Source organism: Balaenoptera musculus, chromosome 7, assembly GCF_009873245.2.
Source record: "Balaenoptera musculus isolate JJ_BM4_2016_0621 chromosome 7, mBalMus1.pri.v3, whole genome shotgun sequence".
In the NCBI taxonomy this organism is placed as follows: domain Eukaryota; kingdom Metazoa; phylum Chordata; class Mammalia; order Artiodactyla; family Balaenopteridae; genus Balaenoptera; species Balaenoptera musculus.
Genome location: NC_045791.1, coordinates 91,028,625 through 91,047,196, shown reverse-complemented (window position 1 = coordinate 91,047,196; position 18,572 = coordinate 91,028,625). Strand labels below are relative to the sequence as shown.

At 36.9% G+C, this 18,572-nt stretch overlaps 1 protein-coding gene across 5 annotated transcripts in view; it reads left to right on the top strand.

The window, feature by feature from the left end:
* ABCA12 (ATP binding cassette subfamily A member 12) overlaps positions 1–18,572 on the top strand; it is a 187,472-nt gene that overhangs the window by 114,201 nt on the left and 54,699 nt on the right. For all 5 annotated transcript variants that reach the window (XM_036858905.1, XM_036858904.1, XM_036858903.1 and 2 more), the window contains 3 exons: positions 2,219–2,398; positions 2,966–3,281; positions 5,971–6,085. In XM_036858905.1, coding sequence (XP_036714800.1) covers positions 2,219–2,398; positions 2,966–3,281; positions 5,971–6,085 — 611 coding nt within the window. The remainder of the gene's footprint in view (positions 1–2,218; positions 2,399–2,965; positions 3,282–5,970; positions 6,086–18,572) is intronic.

Genomic DNA, 18,572 nt, shown 5'->3' with positions numbered 1-18,572 from the left:
CTAGTTGCGACGAGTGGGGGCCACTCTTCATCGCGGTGCGTGGGCCTCTCACCGTCGCGGCCTCTCTTGTTGCAGAGCACAGGCTCCAGACGCGCAGGCTCAGTAGTTGTGGCTCACGGGCCTAGTTGCTCCGCGGCATGTGGGATCTTCCCAGACCAGGGCTCGAACCCGTGTCCCGTGCATTGGCAGGCAGATTCTCAACCACTGCGCCACCAGGGAAGACCCCTAGTTAGTTGTACAGTTACAAGTAGTAATGATTATTTTGATACCCAGTGCCTGTAGTTAGTTTCAGTAATTATAACGCAATATATTCCGTGTAAATGCAGCTTGTCCTTCAATCACAGGTAGGTTGCTACAGGAGGACACTTTTTTGGGGTAACTTGATGAAAAGCAAGTCTTTAAGGACAAAAGAAGATGAAATGGTTTATTTCTGGCTACATTTATAATTTTATCTCCACTGGCCTTAGTATCACTTTGACTAACTCAGAATGTAACCAGGAGAAGTTATAGAGTTAGCAAAAACAAAACCAAAGCGATGCAGAGACTCAAACGAAAATAAACCTAAATCACTATTCAAGGTTGGCTCCTCCTCTCATGATCATTTAAAAGGAACAGGCAGAAGAGGATCAAAGAAAGCTGTCTGAACTTATGCGTTCCCTCTGCCACATCCCCACCTTCAGCATAAGGGATGCAAGATGTCTAATTCAGTCTGTGTCTGATTCCCTGTTGCTATGCAACCATGGGTAAGAGGAAGGGATTGAAAGCATCAGAATTTGACCACAGTAGAGCAAATGCCCCTCCTCCTCCCCAGTGCTGCTGGGACTTACGTGATTTAGGTTGTAAACCAGTGGGGAGGAATTAAGCCTACATTTATATTCTGTATAATTTTATGTACTTTATGATAGTCAACCCTGTTTGATTAAAGAAAGATGTTAGTGATTTATTCTCTAAAATTATCATTTGGGTAAGGAAACATTTGATCAAAATATCAGGGATAAACTACAAATTTCCTATATAGTTTTTTTTTTAATTTCTAACTTTGGATATAGGAGGTGAGTTTTACAATTTAAAAGAAGGTTAAAATGACTACCGCAGTGAGACTTACTGTTTGTGTAATTGTATATTTAACTTAGTATCAAAAAGGTTTTATAGTTTGGATTTGGGGAGCACTGACTCTTCATAGCTCTATCTACCAGCATTTCTGAAGAACCCTTTGCTGTTGTGTTGATTTCCAGTGGCTGCTGGAGGCCACCGTTCAACCACAATTTTACCCCTCCCCCACCAATGTCTATATGAAGCAAAGCATTTCACTTTAAATTCTAATGAGAGGTGCGTTTAAGAAGTTGCCCCCTGTGAGAAATTTAGTCTTCTATTGGACGATGGTAGAGACATGTTTGGGTTCTGTGAAGAGGGATTTATGATATCACAGCCTTCTCAGTATTCATGATGATCAAGTCAGTGAAACTTTAATTGGCCAAGTGATTTATTAACTTGCAATTTTATATTTACCCTTTGTCTCAATTGATTTCCTCATAAGGAATCCTGAAATTGAAGAGCAATTAAATCTTCTTTCTTCCAGAGTAATTACCTGTAAAAAAATCTTGATCATTTTATCTAGATTAATACAGATATTGAATAGAGATAGCTCACATAAGGTTTTAAGTCAAACAGTATTAGAAAGTTGTAACTGTGTGGCATAGATTGTCACCTGAGAAATGATTCTGTATCCCAACTGACTGAATGATGTCATTTATTTGTTCTACACCCTCTGCATAGACTTTCCTTGCTTAAATTCTTACATCTACATTCCCTGAACAAAGCAAGCATTTCTGTTTATTCAAACGTTTCACCTCTATAGTTTTCTTCCTAACTGATGCAGATAGATTTTTAAAAATTGTTCACCTTTAGTCTTTGGTTAATTGAATTGTAGCAGAATATACTTCTGAATTAGTTTGTACCATTCTTTGTACTTGGGTTTACTGTGTCTGTAACTAGTTCAACATTCTCCTCAGTGAACATTTGCACAACTGGCTACATTTTCCCAGATATAGAGTACTAGATATTTTTAGAGTAAATTCTACAAGTTCTTATTATTTATAATCTAGTTTAAGGTTTACTACTTACCAAAAAATCAGTATTTTGTCCTGTTACTACTAGAAACAACATTATAACACAACATTATAATATGCTTTGTGTCTGTTTTTTTTTTCTTCTTTAGATATTCTAAGGCTAAAATTAGAGAACGGCATTGACCTCATTGATCATCTTAACACACTGTCTTCCCTGACAGTAAATATTTCCTCCTGTATATTGTATGACCGTATTCAGGCAGCAAAAAGCGTAGATGAAATGGAAAGAGAGGCTAAAAGACTCTACAAAAGCAATGAACTCTTTGGAAGTAAGTGTTATTCTACTAGAATTTGAGCTTCTCTCTGTACTAAAATTGGCCAAATTCTTCCCTCACTCCTTTCATCCAGAACTCAGAAAAGTAGTTGGGGGTGGAGGGAGGACACTGTCCCCTCTGATGTCCTTAGAAATGAGAACCTTTCATGTAGACAACCAACCGTATTGGTTGAGGAGCCTTCAATATGTGTAATTTTGTTGGTATGGTTAAAATTAAAACTGTAAAGTATTACATAGTTACAGGATGAAGTTGAGTCCATCCTCGTAATCAGTCAAGATTATTCATTTATGTGTGTGTGTGTGTGTTTAATTTCAGTAAGTGGCTTAGAGTGATATATTTAATCTGGCCACTTAGTTTGTGATTATCTTCTCAAACTCCTACTTTGAGTCTCTGAGGTTGTCACTTTCAGTTAGCCACCTTTTCTGTAAATTAGAAGTCTGACCTTACTGTCACATTACTAAGTCAGTTGCCTGTTTGGCTGCCCCCTATGTGTACCCTCCAAACAATGAATAATGTCAACCATAAAATAACCTTCTGATGTTGTTGCCATTTTCTTTTTAGGTGTTATTTTTAAGCTTCCTTCCAATAGCAGCCAGCACAGAAGCTATGACTCTGAAAACGTCTCTCTTCCTCCTGTTGTAAAATATACCATCCGCATGAGTCTCAAGACCTCACAGACCACAAGAAGCATAAGAACCAAGATATGGGCCCCAGGGCCACACAATTCTCCGTCAAACAACCAGATCTATGGCAGGGCTTTTGTTTACTTACAGGATAGTATTGAAAGAGCAATCATTGAATTGCAGACTGGAAGGAACTCCCAGGAAATAGCAGTCCAGGTCCAAGCAATTCCTTATCCCTGCTACATGAAAGACAAGTAAGTCCATGCACTTTCAGGCATTTTAAATAATCAACCACTTTTTTTAGAATTCATTTCTTTTCATTCATTCACATGTGTCACATGAAAGGAGTAACGTTCACCAAACCTTTGTCAAATGCTTGTTTCAAGGAAAAGATCCACAGTATATCCATGTTTTCTTTAATATAATCCTTAGCCTTCCAAGTACTTTGGCCCCCAAATTAAGAGAGTTGGACTCCAGACTTGAGTGCATCGCTGCATGATTTTGATGTTACCCACTCTCAACTGGTTTTACTTTCCTCTAATCAAATAAGGATATTAAACAAAACAATCTTAAAAATCCCTTCCAACTCTCAAATTTAATTAGAAATATGTGAGTGTAGGGTCAGTTTTACAGAAAAAAATTAATAAAACATTATTGATCAACTCTCTAAGATAAATATTGTGCTATCTGAAACTATCGTATGTATTCTCAGTCCACTTGGTAGGAATCTTTATCTAAAATGGTTTTGCTAAATGAACAAAAAATGTACAGATCATGCTTTTAGACAATTGAATTTGAATATTCAAGAAATTTGCCAGTAGGGTAGCACTGAATGGTTCTTCCACTCTGACCACAGTAAGAAAATAAGGTTGGTGGGCTAAGTTTTTCATGCTCATTCTACACAAAAGCTTGAGGCTGAATATTACTTTAAACGAATTGTGCTTGTTATTCAGCCCAGTTATTGCAGTTTATATACAACTGAGATGGGTCTGGATTTTTTTTTTTCTGTTTCTATCAATGCTTCTGTCTCCTTTGACTGCTTCAAGAGCTATAGAGATGAGGTTATGTAGCTGTTTGTGCAGCAGTGATACGAGAAGACAGGTGATGATTCTGTCAGCAGGTTGTCAAGGTTAGCTACTTATTGTAGAAGCCAGTCAGGACCTTGTTGCCTAAACCATGTGTGAACTGAAATGGCTTGCATGAATAGTTAAGACCTGTGGTTTCAATTAAATGAAAATTCTCATCTATTTTCCTTCTGACTTTCTTCCCCTTGTAAATTTTAGTACCTAGGATGGTAGTTACCTGGATGTTTCTTTTAAGAGTAAAGTAACTGTACTCTGCATTCTTCATGGGAGTATGAACATAATGCCTTAATGTACCCATATAAACTCTTTGTTGCATACAAAGTGCTTTCACACGTATAATTTCATTTGTTGCACCAAACAACCTCATAAAGTGAGAGCAGATTTTATGAGCCACGCTTTCCAGATGAAAAAATTGAAATCCAAGTAAATTGCCTGAAGTTGAATAGCTGGTACTGCATTGGTCCATTAATTACAATACTAGAATTTTCTCTTTCATACTATACCAAACCTAAAATACACAGTCACTTGGAAGAAACATTAGTGGGGATTTGTTATTAATGAATGAAGGCCTTTTCCTAATTCCAGGGCCAGAAACAGCATCAAGGCTGGACCTGATCCAAGACAAAGTTCATTCAGCAAATATTCTTTAAGTGCTTCCCCCTTGCCAGTTTCCCAGGAACCAAAAAAATTGGATGTGGCCCCAACCCTCACTTCTCCCCCACTAAAAAATCCTTCATATCTCTGTTGGTGATACACTTCTGATGCTAAAGTGAAAATGAATGATGGTGATGTCATGTTCCATAAATATTTGCATTTTTCATGGGGAACTTGAAGGTAATTCCTTGGCCTTATAGATTAAAAAGAAAATGGCCTTGGGACATTTCTGCAAGTGAAAGTTTCACTGGAGCCTAATATGTAAAACAGATCAATTTAGAGATTCTCTCATTGAAAACTACTCCTTTGCCTTAGCCCATAGTTGGTGGCTAATGTCAGCATCATGGTTCTTAGAGTGTGGTCTCCAGACCAGCAGCATCAGCATCACCTGGGAGATTGTTTAAAGTGCAAATTCCAAACCCCATCTCAGATATAATAAATCAGGAGCTCATGGGTGGAGCCCAGAATCTGTTTTAAAAAGCCCTTCAGGTGGTTTCGATGCATGCTCAACTTTGAGAAACACTGCATTTGAACATTCAGGTACTATGGGCCAGCCATTCAGGAATATATTTAGGGCGCAATGAAGTCTTCCAGCAACCCTCTAGTTACCAGAAAAAACATTTCTATACTGTTTATGAAACATCCCCTAGAGCATTATTTTGAGGAATCCAAGTTCTTTGCATTTTAAATCAAATGATTTTGAGTTTCATTCTATTTCGTTTTGGGAAATTTGGTTTAATAATAACTATCAGCTTCCAAAGAGTAGATAAGTACAGTAATTTGAGAAGATACATCTTTTAGCTAGGTAAACCAATCATCATCTAATTTTAAATCTGCCTTTTAGATAAGAATTTAGTTTAGACAGAAGGGCTTAGAGCCTTGCAATTATATCTGTATAATAATTATTTTCCTGAACAGGACATACACAAACACCCTTTAAACAATTTAGCAATTTTATCTAACAATCCAGAACTGTTTTACTCTTGCAGCAGTACGGCAAGAAAATCATGCACTTACTGTTAAGTCAGCTTCACACTTCATAAATGAAAGAGTCGTAATAATAATTAGTCTCAATTTCAGAACAGGATTATAATTTCAGTGTAGGAGGGAGTGTGTTCTTTATACATTAAAATCTGCAAATGTGACATTCATTTTGGTCACTGGATTTTTGTTTTTTTGTTTTTGTTTTTGTTTTTCCTTACAGCTTCCTAACCAGTGTCTCTTATTCCCTTCCAATCGTGCTCATGGTTGCCTGGGTTATATTTATAGCTGCATTTGTAAAAAAACTTGTTTATGAGAAAGACCTCCGACTTCATGAGGTATGTTGAGAATCTCTTATTAAATAAGTTGTACATGGATATAATTAATTACCATGATTTTCATCATACCTAAGCAAACTCAGAAAGCCTGACCCATACCTGGTGAATTAGATGGAAAAATATATTATGAAACATTAAGGCAGCTGGTACGGTAATATTTTGTCTTCTCAAAAAGTTGTGTAGAAGTTATTTTATAAATGCTTCTGAAAAACGAAATCTGAATAATTCTGAATAAAATCTGAGTACGATTTATGATCCTAACAGTAATTTTTGCCCAAGAAGTTACTTGTAGGACTTAGGATTTAACAAAAGAATTTTAAACAATAACAATAATAACTGTTAAGAAAGGAAAATTGTTGGCATAGTAACTAAATGAGTCCAAATGAAGATATAGATATATAGATACAGACATAGATGTAGATATAGATAGATACAGATTTGGACGTGGACAGAGACATATGACTTGTTTCAGCTCTCAAGAAGCAAATTCTCTTTCCAGTATACCTTGTCTCCTTCAGTTCTCTCTCACTGACTTGTGATTTATAGAGACTAAGAATTTCACGTTATGCTACTGATTAGGTTAATAATATGACGATGAAAGACAGGACCTGGGATGTAAAGCATGATCTCTTCTTGAACATATTCTTCATCATTATCCCCAAATCCAAAATATCTCACTTCTTTTTAGAATTTATGAAAAAGCATTGTGTGACTTTTTGATTGTATTACAGTAGAAATAATTTTATCTGCTAATCCTGTAATGAGCCCATTCTTTACACTCACTCATGAAGTGACAAGATAGCGGAAACATTTCAAAACTGAGGGACAATAATTATTGCAGGCCTGGCTGACAATCTGAAACAATGAGGTTAGAGTAACCTGTTAGCCCAATTGTACTTTTCAGACTTACTTTGCCAGTGCTTTTAGGCAATTGATTATTTCTCCTTACAAAGTACAAATTACTGCTTTATGTTTTTGTCAGCTCAACATCAGACTTCCAGGGTTGTCCTAGAGTTTGAACCCACACTTTTTACCTTTCCTATTTGAATTCTGGGTGATCTTCAGCTGCATTTTTATATTTCAGTTATAATTTGGTAAAAGTCTCATCAAATGGTTTGAGCCCCGTTGTTTTCAGGACTGTGTACAATGTTTTCTTAACCCCAATTTAGAAACTCGAATCCATGCCCTGGACCATAACTTTGGTTGCAAGCTCCTACCTTATATTTCTCTGTCAGGTTCCTGGTACTCAGAAGTGAATCTTTACAAATTAAAGGAAAACTTTGAAATAGAAAACTGATAGAAACTGAGTTCTTTTCTACAGCACAGTAAATAATCTACCTTAAAAATATAAGTAAATATAAGCATGTGTGTGTGTATATATGTGTTGTGATATATGTCTATTATGTATATATTATATACATATATGTAAAATACATGCATTCTGTATTATTTTGGTTTGAAAATAGTACTCTCTGGGGGATTCCCTGGTGGTCCAGTGGTTAGGGCTCTGCACTTCCAATGCAGGGGGGAGCGGGTTTGATCCCTGGTCGGGGAACTAAGATTCTACATGCTGCATGGCATGGCCCAAAAATAAATAAATAAATAAATAGTACTCTCTGAATGCATCTATGGATGTCCTCAAAAAACATCAAAGCACAATAAAGAGTTTTTCTCAATAGAAGACATGAAAGGCATTTTTAACAGTGAACCAGTTTCTGTTTGGTAGCTCTGTGTCTTCATTTTGCAGGCGTCTACTTTCAAAATTTAACTAGCTGAGTCTTGGGGGTCAAAGTTACATAGTGGAATATCACTGAACTTGGAATCAGAAAATAAGGCTTTGAGTCTTCCAGTTCATATTCACTTGGGCCCAATCCCTTAAACTCTCTGAGTCTTGTCATCTAGACTTCATTCAGCATTATATTTCCAGAATGTACTTTCTCACTGCCAGAACAGAAGAGATATTCGATTATTCATTTTTTTATCAATTCTAAGAATGATTTTTTTTTTTTCACATTTTAAAGCCTCTGAAATTGAGATGTATTTGATAGGGTGTCATAATTTATTTGGCAGTGATTTTTCTTTCTTGGTGGCATGTAAAATAATGACACATCTTAAAATTAGCAGTGTCGTAAATTTAAAGGAATATGGTCTATTCGTGAGATGAGTTGATGGAAGCTGGTGTGGAACGAGTAGAATATTTCTAATGCCCCTGCTCAGCCTACCTCCTCTGCCAACAGTTCTAAACTAACCTCCTCCTTTTTCAAGATGAAAAAGCTGAGCCCAGAAAGTGAGAGGTGACTTGATGAAAACTATGGGCTAGTTAATGGTAGACCTGGGTCTAAAACTCAAGTGTCTGGACTTCTGACCAATTCTTTTCCGTGTCATAGCTACCTTCTCTCTCACACTTTTATTTTAGTAGCCTAGACTCCTAATGACTATTGAAGATGATGGTGGATAGACTCTTAGGTTACCAGCGACTCAAGATGCCTTTTTAATATTATCATTTTAATATTTACTAAGATCTAAAGCTGCCTATTCTCCGTTTCCTTTTCCCAATTGAATAAAAAAGTAAACAAACAAACCAACAAAACATTTTTCCTTCTGTAATTGTTGTCACAGCTAGGCAGAGAAACCAGGTCAGTTGCTAAATCAGTGAAGCCATTCACCTTTGAACTTGTTATGGTATGATTCTAGTAAACTCCTTTAACTTGTTAAAGAAATTTAGCACAAATATTAATGCCCAGTAAGTTTATTGATAAAATGAAGCCTGTAGTTTAAAAAAAACTATTGCGAAATGTCTTGCAATTGAGTTTTATTCTGCATTCCTTGCTTTTTAAAATTAAAATATTAAATCTGTACAAAAGCTGATTTTATATCACACCAAAGAGTTGTTTTTCACATTATGTTCTCAGTTTCGTGGTTAGTTTCATCTATTTGCTCTAATATAAGTCATTTATGGGGACTTGATTGTTTATATTGCTTTGGAGACAAAATTTTGGAGTTGTCCTCTCTCAGTTCAGACAGGTAACCTAAAATATCTGTGGTCGGCAGACAAGATTACCAAGAATTATGCAAGAGTCTGTAGTCCTGTGGTGCTTCACTTGAGGCAATTTTTTATGTCTTCTTTTTTTTTGAATGCTAATTTATTCTTTTTTTTTTTAACATCTTTATTGGAATATAATTGCTTTACAATGGTGTGTTAGTTTCTGCTGTATAGCAAAGTGAATCAGCTTTATGTATACATATATCCCCATATCCCCTACCTCTTGCGTCTCCCTCCCACCATCCCTATCCCACCCTTCTAGGTGGTCACAAAGCACTGAGCTGATCTCCGTGTGCGATGCAGCTGCTTCCCACTAGCTATCTATTTTCCATTTGAAAATATATGTAAGTCCATGCCACTCTCTCACTTCGTCCCAGCTTAAACTTCCCCCTCCCCATGTCCTCAAGTCCATTCTCTACATCTGCGTCTTTATTCTTGCCCTGCCCCTAGGTTCTTCATAACCATTTTTATTTTTTTAAGATTCCATATATATGTGTTAGCATACAGTATTTCTTTTTCTCTTTCTGACTTACTTCACTCTGTATGACAGACAGAGTCTAGGTCCATCCACCTCACTACAAATAACTCAATTTCGTTTCTTTTCATGGCTGAATAATATTCCATTGTATATATATGCCACATCTTCTTTATCCATTCATCTGTCGATGGACACTTAGGTTGCTTCCATGTCCTGGCTATTGTAAATAGAGCTGCAGTGAACATTGCGGTACATGACTCTTTTTGAATTATGGTTTTCTCAGGGTATATGCCCATTCGTGGGATTGCTGGGTCATATGGTAGTTCTATTTTTAGTGTTTTAAGGAACCTACATACTGTTCTCCATAGTGGCTGTATCAATTTACATTCCCACCAACAGTGCAAGAGGGTTCCCTTTTCTCCACACCCTCTCCAGCATTTATTGTTTGTAGATTTTTTGATGATAGCCATTCTGACAGGTGTGAGGTGATACCTCATTGTAGTTTTGATTTGCATTTCTCTAATGATTAATGATGTTGAGCATTCTTTCATGTGTTTGTTGGCAATCTGTATATCTTCTTTGGAGAAATGTATATTTAGGTTTTTTGCCCATTTTTGGATTGGCATGTTTGTTTTTTTTTTGATATTGAGCTGCATGAGCTGCTTGTAAATTTTGGAGATTAATCCTTTGTCAGTTGCTTCTTTTGCAAATATTTTCTCCCATTCTGGGGGCTGTCTTTTCGTCTTGTTTATGGTTTCCTTTGCTCTGCAAAAGCTTTTAAGATTCATTACACCCCATTTGTTTATTTTTGTTTTTATTTCCATTTCTCTAGGAGGTGGGTCAAAAAGGATCTTGCTGTGATTTATGTCAAAGAGTGTTCTTCCTATGTTTTCCTCTAAGAATTTTATAGTGTCCGGTCTTACATTTAGGTCTCGAATCCATTTTGAGTTCATTTTTGTGTATGGTGTTAGGGTGTGCTCTAATTTCATTCTTTTACATGTAACTGTCCAGTTTCCCCAGCACAACTTATTGAAGAGGCTGTCTTTTCTCCATTGTATATTCTTGCCTCCTTTATCAAAGATAAGGTGACCATATGTGCATGGGTTTATCTCTGGGCTTTCTATCCTGTTCCATTGATCTATATTTCTGTTTTTGTGCCAGTACCATACTGTCTTGATTACTGTAGCTTTGTAGTATAGTCTGAAGTCAGGGAGCCTGATTCCTCCACCTCCGTTTTTCCTTCTCAAGATTGCTTGGGCTATACAAGGTCTTCTGTATTTCCATACAAATTGTGAAATTTTTTGTTCTAGTTCTGTGAAAAATGCCATTGGTAGTTTGACAGGGATTGCATTGAACATGTAGATTGCTTTGCGTAGTAGAGTCATTTTCACAATGTTGATTCTTCCAATCCAAGAACATGGTATGTCTCTCCATCTGTTTGTATCATCTTTAATTTCTTTCATCAGTGTCTTATAGTTTTCTGCATACAGGTCTTTTGTCTCCTTAGGTAGGTTTATTCCTAGGTATTTTATTCTTTTTGTTGCAGTGGTAAATGGGAGTGTTTCCTTAATTTCTCTTTCAGATTTTTCATTATTAGTGTATAGGTATGCAAGAGATTTCTGTGCATTAATTTTGTATCCTGCTACTTTACCAAATTCATTGATTAGCTCTAGTAGTTTTCTGGTGGCAGTTTTAGGATTCTCTATGTATAGTATCATGTCATCTGCAAACAGTGACAGCTTTACTTCTTCTTTTCCGATTTGGATTCCTTTTATTTCTTTGTCTTCTCTGATTGCTGTGGCTAACACTTCCAAAACTATGTTGAATAATAGTGGTGAGAGTGGGCAACCTTGTCTTGTTCCTGATCTTAGTGGAAATGGTTTCAGTTTTTCACCATTGAGGACAATGTTGGCTGTGGGTTTGTCATATATGGCCTTTATTATGTTGAGGAAAGTTCCCTCTATGCCTACTTTCTGCAGGGGTTTTATCATAAATGGGTGTTGAATTTTGTCAAAAGCTTTCTCTGCATCTATTGAGATGATCATATGGTTTTTCTCCTTCAATTTGTTAATATGATGTATCACGTTGATTGATTTGCGTATATTGAAGAATCCTTGCATTCCTGGAATAAACCCCACTTGATCATGGTGTATAATCCTTTTAATGTGCTGTTGGATTCTGTTTGCTAGTATTTTGTTGAGGATTTTTGCATCTATGTTCATCAGTGATATTGGCCTGTAGTTTTCTTTCTTTGTGACATCTTTGTCTGGTTTTGGTATCAGGGTGATGGTGGCCTCGTAGAATGAGTTTGGGAGTGTTCCTCCCTCTGCAATATTTTGGAAGAGTTTAAGAAGGATAGGTGTTAGCTGTTCTCTAAATGTTTGATAGAATTCGCCAGTGAAGCCATCTGGTCCTGGGCTTTTGTTTGTTGGAAGATTTTTAATCACAGTTTCAATTTCAGTGCTTGTGATTGGTCTGTTCATATTTTCTATTTCTTCCTGGTTCAGTCTCGGTAGGTTGTGCATTTCTAAGAATCTGTCCATTTCTTCCAAGTTGTCCATTTTATTGGCATAGAGTTGCTTGTAGTAATCTCTCATGATCGTTTGTATTTCTGCAGTGTCAGTGGTTACTTCTCCTTTTTCATGTCTCATTCTATTGATTTGAGTCTTCTCCCTTTTTCTCTTGATGAGTCTGGCTAATGGTTTATCAATTTTGTTTATCTTCTCAAAGAACCAGCTTTTAGTTTCATTGATTTTTGCTATTGTTTCCTTCATTTCTTTTTCATTTATTTTTGATCTGATCTTTATGATTTCTTTCCTTCTGCTAGCTTTGGGGGTTTATTGTTCTTCTTTCTCTAATTGCTTTAAGTGTAAGGTTAGGTTGTTTATTTGAGAAGTTTCTTGTTTCTTTTTTTTTTTTTTTTTTTTTTTTTTCTTTTTTTTTTTTTTTTTTTTTTTTTTTTTTTAAACATCTTTATTGAAGTATAATTGCCTTACAATAGTGTGTTAGCTTCTGCTTTATAACAAAGTGAATCAGTTATACATATACAATATGTTCCCATTTCTCTTCCCTCTTGCATCTCCCTCCCTCCCACCCTCCCCATCCCACCCCTCTAGGTGGTCACAAAGCACCGAGCTGATCTCCCTGTGCTATGTGGCTGCTTCCCACTAGCTATCTATCTTACACCTGGTAGTGTATATATGTCCATGACACTCTCTTACCCTGTCCCATCTCACCCCACCCCCTCCCCATATCCTCAAGTCCATTCTCTAGTAGGTCTGTGTCTTTATTCCCGTCTTGCCACTAGGTTCTTCATGGCCTTTTTTTTTTTTTTCCTTAGATTCCGTATATATGTGTTAGCATACTGTATTTGTTTTTCTCTTTCTGACTTACTTCACTCTGTATGACAGACTCTAACTCCATCCACCTCATTACAAATACCTCCATTTCATTTCTTTTTATGGCTGAGTAATATTCCATTGTATATATGTGCCACATCTTCTTTATCCATTCATCTGTCGATGGACATTTAGGTTGCTTCCAGGTCCTGGCTATTGTAAATAGAGCTGCAATGAACATTGTGGTACATGACACTTTTTGACCTATGGTTTTCTCAGGGTATATACCCAGTAGTGGGATTGCTGGGTCGTATGGTAGTTCTATTTGTAGTTTTTTAAGGAACCTCCATACTGTTCTCCATAGTGGCTGTATCAATTTACATTCCCACCAACAGTGCAAGAGTGTTCCCTTTCCTCCACACCCTCTCCAGCATTTATTGTTTCTAGATTTTTTGATGATGGCCATTCTGACCGGTGTGAGATGATATCTCATTGTAGTTTTGATTTGCATTTCTCTAATGATTAATGATGTTGAGCATTCTTTCATGTGTCTGTAGGCCATCTGTATATCTTCTTTGGAGAAATGTCTATTTAGGTCTTCTGCCCATTTTTGGATTGGGTTGTTCGTTTTTTTGTTATTGAGCTGCATGAGCTGCTTGTAAATCTTGGAGATTAATCCTTTGTCAGTTGCTTCATTTGCAAATATTTTCTCCCATTCTGATGGTTGTCTTTGGTCTTGTTTATGGTTTCCTTTGCTGTGCAAAAGCTTTTAAGTTTCATTAGGTCCCATTTGTTTATTTGTGTTCTTATTTCCATTTCTCTGGGAGCTGGGTCAAAAAGAATCTTGCTGTGATTTATGTCATAGAGTGTTCTGCCTATGTTTTCCTCTAAGAGTTTGATAGTGTCTGGCCTTACACTTAGGTCTTTAATCCATTTGGAGTTTATTTTTGTGCATGGTGTCAGGGAGTGTTCTAATTTCATACTTTTACATGTAGCTGTCCAATTTTCCCAGCACCACTTATTGAAGAGGCTGTCTTTTCTCCACTGTATATGCTTGCCTCCTTTATCAAAGATAAGGTGACCATATGTGTGTGTGTTTATCTCTGGGCTTTCTATCCTGTTCCATTGATCTATATTTCTGTTTTTGTGCCAGTACCAAACTGTCTTGATTACTGAAGCTTTGTAGTATAGTCTGAAGTCAGGGAGCCTGATTCCCCCAGCTCCATTTTCGTTCTCAAGATTGCTTTGGCTATTCGGGGTCTTTTGTGTTTCCATACAAATTGTGAAATTTTTTGTTCTAGTTCTGTGAAAAATGCCAGTGGTAGTTTGATAGGGATTGCATTGAATCTGTAGATTGCTTTGGGTAGTAGAGTCATTTTCACAATGTTGATTCTTCCAATCCAGGAACATGGTATATCTCTCCATCTATTTGTATCGTCTTTAATTTCTTTCATCAGTGTCTTATAATTTTCTGCATACAGGTCTTTTGTCTCCTTAGGTAGGTTTATTCCTAGATATCTTATTCTTTTTGTTGCAATGGTAAACGGGAGTGTTTTCTTAATTTCACTTTCAGATTTTTCGTCATTAGTGTATAGAAATGCAAGCGATTTCTGTGCATTAATTTTGTATCCTGCTACTTTACCAAATTCATTGATTAGCTCTAGGAGTTTTCTGGTAGCATCTTTAGGATTCTCTATGTATAGTATCATGTCATCTGCAAATAGTGACAGCTTTACTTCTTCTTTTCCGATTTGGATTCCTTTTATTTCTTTGTCTTCTCTGATTGCTGTGGCTAACACTTCCAAAACTATGTTGAATAACAGTGGTGAGAGTGGGCAACCTTGTCTTGTTCCTGATCTTAGTGGAAATGGTTTCAGTTTTTCACCATTGAGGACAATGTTAGCTGTGGGTTTGTCATATATGGCCTTTATTATGTTGAGGAAAGTTCCCTCTATGCCTACTTTCTGCAGGGCTTTTATCATAAATGGCTGTTGAATTTTGTCGAAAGCTTTCTCTGCATCTATTGAGATAATCATATGGTTTTTCTCCTTCAATTTGTTAATATGGTGTATCACATTGATTGATTTGCGTATATTGAAGAATCCTTGCATTCCTGGGATAAACCCCACTTGGTCATGGTGTATGATCCTTTTAATGTGCTGTTGGATTCTGTTTGCGAGTATTTTGTTGAGGATTTTTGCATCTATGTTCATCAGTGATATTGGCCTGTAGTTTTCTTTCTTTGTGACATCTTTGTCTGGTTTTGGTATCAGGGTGATGGTGGCCTCGTAGAATGAGTTTGGGAGTGTTCCTCCCTCTGCAATATTTTGGAAGAGTTTAAGAAGGATAGGTGTTAGCTGTTCTCTAAATGTTTGATAGAATTCGCCAGTGAAGCCATCTGGTCCTGGGCTTTTGTTTGTTGGAAGATTTTTAATCACAGTTTCAATTTCAGTGCTTGTGATTGGTCTGTTCATATTTTCTATTTCTTCCTGGTTCAGTCTCGGTAGGTTGTGCATTTCTAAGAATCTGTCCATTTCTTCCAAGTTGTCCATTTTATTGGCATAGAGTTGCTTGTAGTAATCTCTCATGATCGTTTGTATTTCTGCAGTGTCAGTGGTTACTTCTCCTTTTTCATGTCTCATTCTATTGATTTGAGTCTTCTCCCTTTTTCTCTTGATGAGTCTGGCTAATGGTTTATCAATTTTGTTTATCTTCTCAAAGAACCAGCTTTTAGTTTCATTGATTTTTGCTATTGTTTCCTTCATTTCTTTTTCATTTATTTTTGATCTGATCTTTATGATTTCTTTCCTTCTGCTAGCTTTGGGGGTTTATTGTTCTTCTTTCTCTAATTGCTTTAAGTGTAAGGTTAGGTTGTTTATTTGAGAAGTTTCTTGTTTCTTGATGTAGGATTGTATTGCTATAAACTTCCCTCTTAGAACTGCTTTTGCCACATCCCATAGGTTTTGGGTCATCGTGTGTTCATTGTCATTTGTTTCTACGAATTTTTTGATTTCCGCTTTGATTTTTTCAGTGATCTCTTGCTTATTAAGTAGTGTGTTGTTTAGCCTCCATGTGTTTGTACTTTTTATAGATTTTTTTCTCGTAATTGATGTCTAGTCTCATAGCGTTGTGATCAGAAAAGATACTTGATAGGATTTCAATTTTCTTCAGTTTAACAAGGCTTGATTTGTGACCCAAGATATGATCTCTCCTGGAGAATGTTCCATGAGCACTTGAAAAGAAAGTGTATTCTGTTGTTTTTGGCTGGAATGTCTGTATCAATTAAGTCCATCTTTTTTAATGCATCATTTAAAGCTTGTGTTTCCTTATTTATTTTCATTTTGGATGATCTGACCATTGGTGAAAGTGGGGTGTTTAAGTCCCCTACTATTATTGTGTTACTGCCAATTTCCCCTCTTATGGCTGTTAGCATTTGCCTTACGTATTGAGGTGCTCCTATGTTGGGTGCATAAATATTTACAATTGTTATATCTTCTTCTTGGATTGATCCCTTGATCATTATATAGTGTCCTTCTTTGTCTCTTGTAATAGTCTTTGTTTTAAAGTCTATTTTGTCTGATATAAGAATTGCTACTCCATCTTTCTTTTGGTTTCCATTTGCATGGAATACCTTTTTCCATCCCCTCACTTTCAGTCTGTATGTGTCCCTAGGTCTGAAATGTGTCTCTTGTAGACAGCATATATACGGGTCTTGTTTTTGTATCCATTCAGCCAGTCTATGTCTTTTGGTTGGACCATTTAATCCATTTACATTTAAGGTAATTATCGATATGTATGTTCCTATTACAATTTTCTTAATTGTTTTCAGTTTGTTATTGTAGGTCCTTTTCTTCTCTTGTGTATCCTGCCTAGAGATGTTCCTTTAGCATTTGTTGTAAAGGTGGTTTGGTGGTGCTGAATTCTCTTAGCTTTTGTTTGTTGTAAAGTTTTTAGTTTCTCCATTGAATCTGAATGATATCCCTGCTGGGTAGAGTAATCTTGGTTGTAGGTTTTTCCCTTTCATCACTTAAAATATGTCCTGCCGCTCCCTTCTGGCTTGCAGAGTTTCTGCTGAAAGATCAGCTGTTAACTTTATGGGGATTCCCTTGTATGTTATTTGTCGCTTTTCCCTTGCTGCTTTTAATATTTTTTCTTTGTATTTAACTTTTGATAGTTTGATTAATATGTGTCTTGGAGTGTTTCTCCTTGGATTTATCCTGTATGGGACTCTCTGCACTTCCTGGACTTGATTGACTATTTCCTTACCCATATTAGGGAAGTTTTCAACTATAATCTCTTCAAGTATTTTATCAGTCCCTTTCTTTTTCTCTTCTTCTTCTCGGACCCCTATAATTCGAATGTTAGTGCATTTAATGTTGTCCCAGAGGTCTCTGAGACTGTCCTCAATTCTTTTCATTCCTTTTTCTTTATTCTGCTCTGCACTAGTTATTTCCGCTATTTTATCTTCCAGGTCACTTATCTTTTCTTCTGCCTCAGTTATTCTGCATTGATTCCTTCTAGAGAATTTTAAATTTCATTTATTGTGCTGTTCATCATTGTTTGTTTGCTCTTTATTTCTTCTAGGTCCTTGTTAAACATTTCTTGTATTTTCTCCATTCTATTTCCACGATTTTGGATCATCTTTACTCTCATTATTCTGAATTCTTTTTCAGGTAGACTGCCTATTTCCTCTTCATTTGTTTGGTCTGGTGGGTTTTTACCTTGCTCCTTCATCTGCTGTGTGTTTCTCTGTCTTCTCATTTTGCTTAACTTACTGTGTTTGGGATCTCCTTTTCGCAGGCTGCAGGTTTGTAGTTGCCTTTATTTTTGGTGTCTGCCCCCATTGGCTAAGGTTGGTTCAGTGGGTTGTATAGGCTTCCTGGTAGAGGGGACTAGTGCCTGTGTTCTGGTGGATGAGGCTAGATCTTGTCTTTCTGGTGGGCAGGTCTGCGTCCGGTAGTGTGTTTTGGGGTGTCTGTGGCCTTATGATTTTAGGCAGCCTCTCTGCTAATGGACGGGGCTGTGTTCCTGTCTTGCTAGTTGTTTGGCATAGGGTGTCCAGCACTGTAGCTTGCTGGTCGTTGATTGGAACTGGATCTTAGCATTGAGATGGAGATCTCTGGGAGAGCTTTCACCGTTTGATATTATGTGGAGCTGGGAGGTCTCTGGTGGACCAATGTCCTGAACTCGGCTCTCCCACCTCAGAGACTCAGGCCTGACACCCAGCTGGAGCACCGAGACCCTGTCAGCCACATGGCTCAGAAGAAAAGGGAGAAAAAAAGAAAGAAAGAAAAAAGTAAAATAAAATAAAGCTATTAAAATCAAAAATAATTATTAAAAATAAAAGAAATTAAAAAGTAATTAAAACGGAAAGAAAAAGAAAGAAAGAAGAGAGCACCCAAACCAAAAAACAAATCCACCAATGATAACAAGTGCTAAAAACTATACTAAAAATAAAAACAAAACAAGGAAACAAACAAAACAAAAACGGACAAACGGAACCCTAGGACAAATGGTAAAAACAAAGCTATAGGGCTTCCCTGGTGGCGCAGTGGTTGAGAATCTGCCTGCTAATGCAGGGGACACGGGTTCGAGCCCTGGTCTGGGAAGATCCCACATGCCACGGAG